The following is a 3,506-nucleotide window of genomic DNA, read 5'->3' on the forward strand; positions in this document are numbered from 1 at the left end:
TAGCATTTTATGTCGACGGTTGTAGCACTCCGCCATGGCAATGACTGCTTGCAGCTTTTGATGTATCTGGTTGAAGCTTTTTTCATCTACGGTCGAAGCTTTTCTATCAAATGGTTGCAGCTTTTTTCTTTGTAGCAGCCTTGGTTAATGCTTTCTCTATCGTTTCGGGTTGAAGCTTTTTCATCAAGGGTTGTAGCATTTTATGTCGACGGTTGTAGCACTCCGCCATGGCAATGACTGCTTGCAGCTTTTGATGTATCTGGTTGAAGCTTTTTTCATCTTGGTTTGAAGCATTTTGGTTAAACGGTTGTAGCATGAGGGCGTGCGGCAGGTTCTGCAATGCCTCCGCCATGTCTGCAGCGCGAGCGCCGCCGTCCTCGCAGCTCGCCGTTCACCATGCTTGCCATCCATGATGGCAGCTCTCCTGGGCACGGGTTGCAGCAGGCCACGACGCGGTTCCAGCTTCCGCCGGGGCCGGCGAGCGAGGACGGCGAACGGCGACGGGGACGGCCGGCGCGGGTGGCCACCGGCGATGAGGACGGCCGGCGGGGGCGGCGAACGGCGACGGCCAACTGAGATAGAGACCGGCGAGATGAAATAGAGAGAGAGGAAGCAGCGCAGCCGCGTGGGGCGTTAATGGCGAGCAATTTGTGGGCCGATGAAAAGGGGATCGCACAGGTCGCGCGCGACCGGCCGAGTGGTTCGGCCGGTGCGCCGGCCCCAATCGTTTCCCTAGGATTGATTAAGCAATTCTCCTCAAAACTAGCACAAAAAATAGCCAGTCTACAATCACACAGAAGAAATGCCATAAGAATGATAATTGTGGACGTACTTGTGGGCACGAGCGTCTACACCTGAGTTCTTGGCGCCCAGGGGGTCGGCGGGGCCCGAGCGTTTCTTGGCGCGGCGGAACTCGCTGGAGGCGGCGTCAGCGGCGGTGGAATTGCGGGCTTCCTCCTGAGTGCGGTAGAGCTGGGCCTTGAGGTCGAGTATGGATGCCGCGCCGACGCCCTCGATGGCCTTGTGCTTCTTGGGCATCACCGTGGACTCCGTCAGCCACCCGAGCGACTCCATCCGCCGCTCCTTCGGATCAGCCTGCTGCGCCGGCGGCTGTGGATGCTGATTCGGAGCGGCCGCGGCCGCGGAGGAGGATGACGGCGCGGTATCTGCCGGTGACGACATCATGGCGGTGGCGGTGGCGATTTGGGAAGAAATTGGTCTGTCGTGGGACGAAGAAGGGGGGATTGGGCGAGGAGGGGAGGGGCAGTGTGCGGTGGGCTGGCGGCTTCGGCCTTTTGGGAACCTTGACTTGGGCTGAAGTCAAAAGTCCGTGAAAACATTCAGTACTCACGTCCAAATTGGGTACATCTTCGCGAGAGTGAAGATATGGGTCATACTAGCATATGGTATTATTATCTGGACCGTTCGATGGGTGAATCGGCAGGTGGGAATCACATTCAATGCGAATCACGCGAGCCGCAAAAATTGGTATATGTCGAGCGGCGAACGCATGGTGCGTATAGTACCCCGTATGTACTGCGTGGGAGGCCCACACCCTCGGCGGGAACGGCGTCGCGGGCTTGTTAAGGACCGCTGGTCCTGTTAAAACATCGTACATGGACTGTGGTCCAGAATTTTTTGTGTTCTGTAACTGTGTGCGTGCCCATTGGCTAGGTAAAAAAGCGTGTGCCCTGTCAGAGGCTGGTTGACGCCTCAGAGTGTTGTATTCCGTGACGGAGAGCGTGCCCGGCGGCGGCGGCGGCGGCGAGGGGAGTATGGAGAATGCCCCTGCCTCATCTGGGGAGTCAGAGCCGGACCCGAGATCGCCCGGCTGGATTGGAAAGTACAGAGAGCGATTTTTTTTCTCAATTATTTTACACCCAGCACTGCATTTACCTACAGTTTTCTTTTTCTGTTGGTCTACATGTTGTGTAGTAGATTAGTCTGCGATTCTGAACTCGTGATTCCTTTTTAGTGTTTATTAAGACAAGAGAAAGATCGACATAGTATAAGATTAATGAATAAAAAATGGACCCTGGGATGGTGCCCCCATGAATTGCTGATGTACTAGACAGTAGGAGCTTCCTTCCATGTTTTGTGTTCACCCTCGCGATCCGATCAAAATAATCCTGGTGTGGCACAAAAAAAGGGATTACATTTAGGTCGTTCACCAGGATCGGCTTGAGTTGCTGGTGTGAAGGGTGGTGGGAGGGGGGTCGGTGGGTTGGGTGGGCTTATGTATGTTAGCTTCTTGGTCGGCTACTGGCGGAACCGTCAAATTTATTCCTTTTCCATGTGTTGGAGTGCATTAATGAAGGAGCATGTTTTCACAGAGAGAGAACATGCAAAATTAAAAACAAAAAAAGACTGATCCCGCTGTCCAGTTTCATGCAGAGTTCGTTTAGGCGCTAACCTGGCAGAGAGAACCCTCTGTCCTATTAGGATGGGGGGCCTCGAAAAAACAATAAGAGGCTTTGCGGAACGAGATGGAGAGGAGGTTGTTAAGCCAGAATTACGCATGAATTTTGACTTGTTGACTGAGGGTACGACTTCTACAACTTCATGCAGTAGGAGTGAGAGTGCGAACCTTATTTCAAGGATGTTTTCTGTGAAAACTGACCAGCACCCAAACGAGCGAGAGTGTGAACCATATGCTCAAGAACTATGTGTCACCCGGCTCTCCGATGCATAAGTTTGTCAGGCAGTACATGCGGTTGCTGTTTGATCTCCAATAGGAGTATAGTTATGAAGAGAAGAGAATTAAAATTGTAAGTGGGGTTTCATCGAGACAAAACCTTTCTAGCTATGCCTAAGTTCTAACATGATGTTCTGTGCAGGCGTGTGTAGTCTTATGGATAAATTCTTTCATTGAGATGCACTCCAGCAAGGTGTACACCCGTGCAATGTTCTGAGCAGTTTGGGCTAGTCCTATACGAGGCTGGGGGATATCAGGTAGAGGAGGTGGAGAAGCATGCATTGTACAAGGCACAACCCACACACGTCCGGAGAGCCGCGAAAAGTGGAGCAGGGTTGTTTTCCTATATGGCTGACAATGGCTCAGAGTTTGAGTGCGAATGTGGGCTGTTTGAGCACATGGGCATGTTGTGCTACCATATTCTGAAGGTTGTGCTACCAAGGATGCTCGAGAAATACTGCCGGAGCACCTGCAGCACTACCAGCGAGATCAGCTTGGCTCTACATCGCTGACTTTCCGGCATAATTGCATGTATGTGCAGGCGTTGGAGTTGATCAGGTTGGGTGACGCCAGTGTCGAAGCTTATGATACACTATGGGGCTCTTCAATTAAGCAATGACTTTCATGGCTCCTTTCGGCCAGGCGAGGTATGGGCTTGGACTAGAGGATCTTGCAATTGGCAAGAAACAAGGCAATGTAGATGAAGGATATATATAGCAAAGCTGGGTAAGATGAGGATGTCATGTTGTCAGGCCACAACAATCCTTTGGTTGGCCTGGGAGTGCCATCAAATAAGAGAAGTGCAGGGAGG

The 3,506-nt window shown here is 52.2% G+C and overlaps 1 protein-coding gene across 1 annotated transcript in view; it reads right to left on the reverse strand.

The window, feature by feature from the left end:
• Positions 1–1,307, reverse strand: part of LOC119268592 (uncharacterized protein At4g18257-like) — a 32,212-nt gene extending 30,905 nt beyond the window's left edge. The window contains exon 1 of the mRNA XM_037550251.1: positions 833–1,307. Within this exon, the coding sequence (XP_037406148.1) occupies positions 833–1,185 (353 nt within the window). The 5' untranslated portion in view covers positions 1,186–1,307. The remainder of the gene's footprint in view (positions 1–832) is intronic.
• Positions 1,308–3,506: the final 2,199 nt, after the last annotated feature.

The sequence above is a fragment of the Triticum dicoccoides genome, chromosome 3A, assembly GCF_002162155.2.
Source record: "Triticum dicoccoides isolate Atlit2015 ecotype Zavitan chromosome 3A, WEW_v2.0, whole genome shotgun sequence".
In the NCBI taxonomy this organism is placed as follows: domain Eukaryota; kingdom Viridiplantae; phylum Streptophyta; class Magnoliopsida; order Poales; family Poaceae; genus Triticum; species Triticum dicoccoides.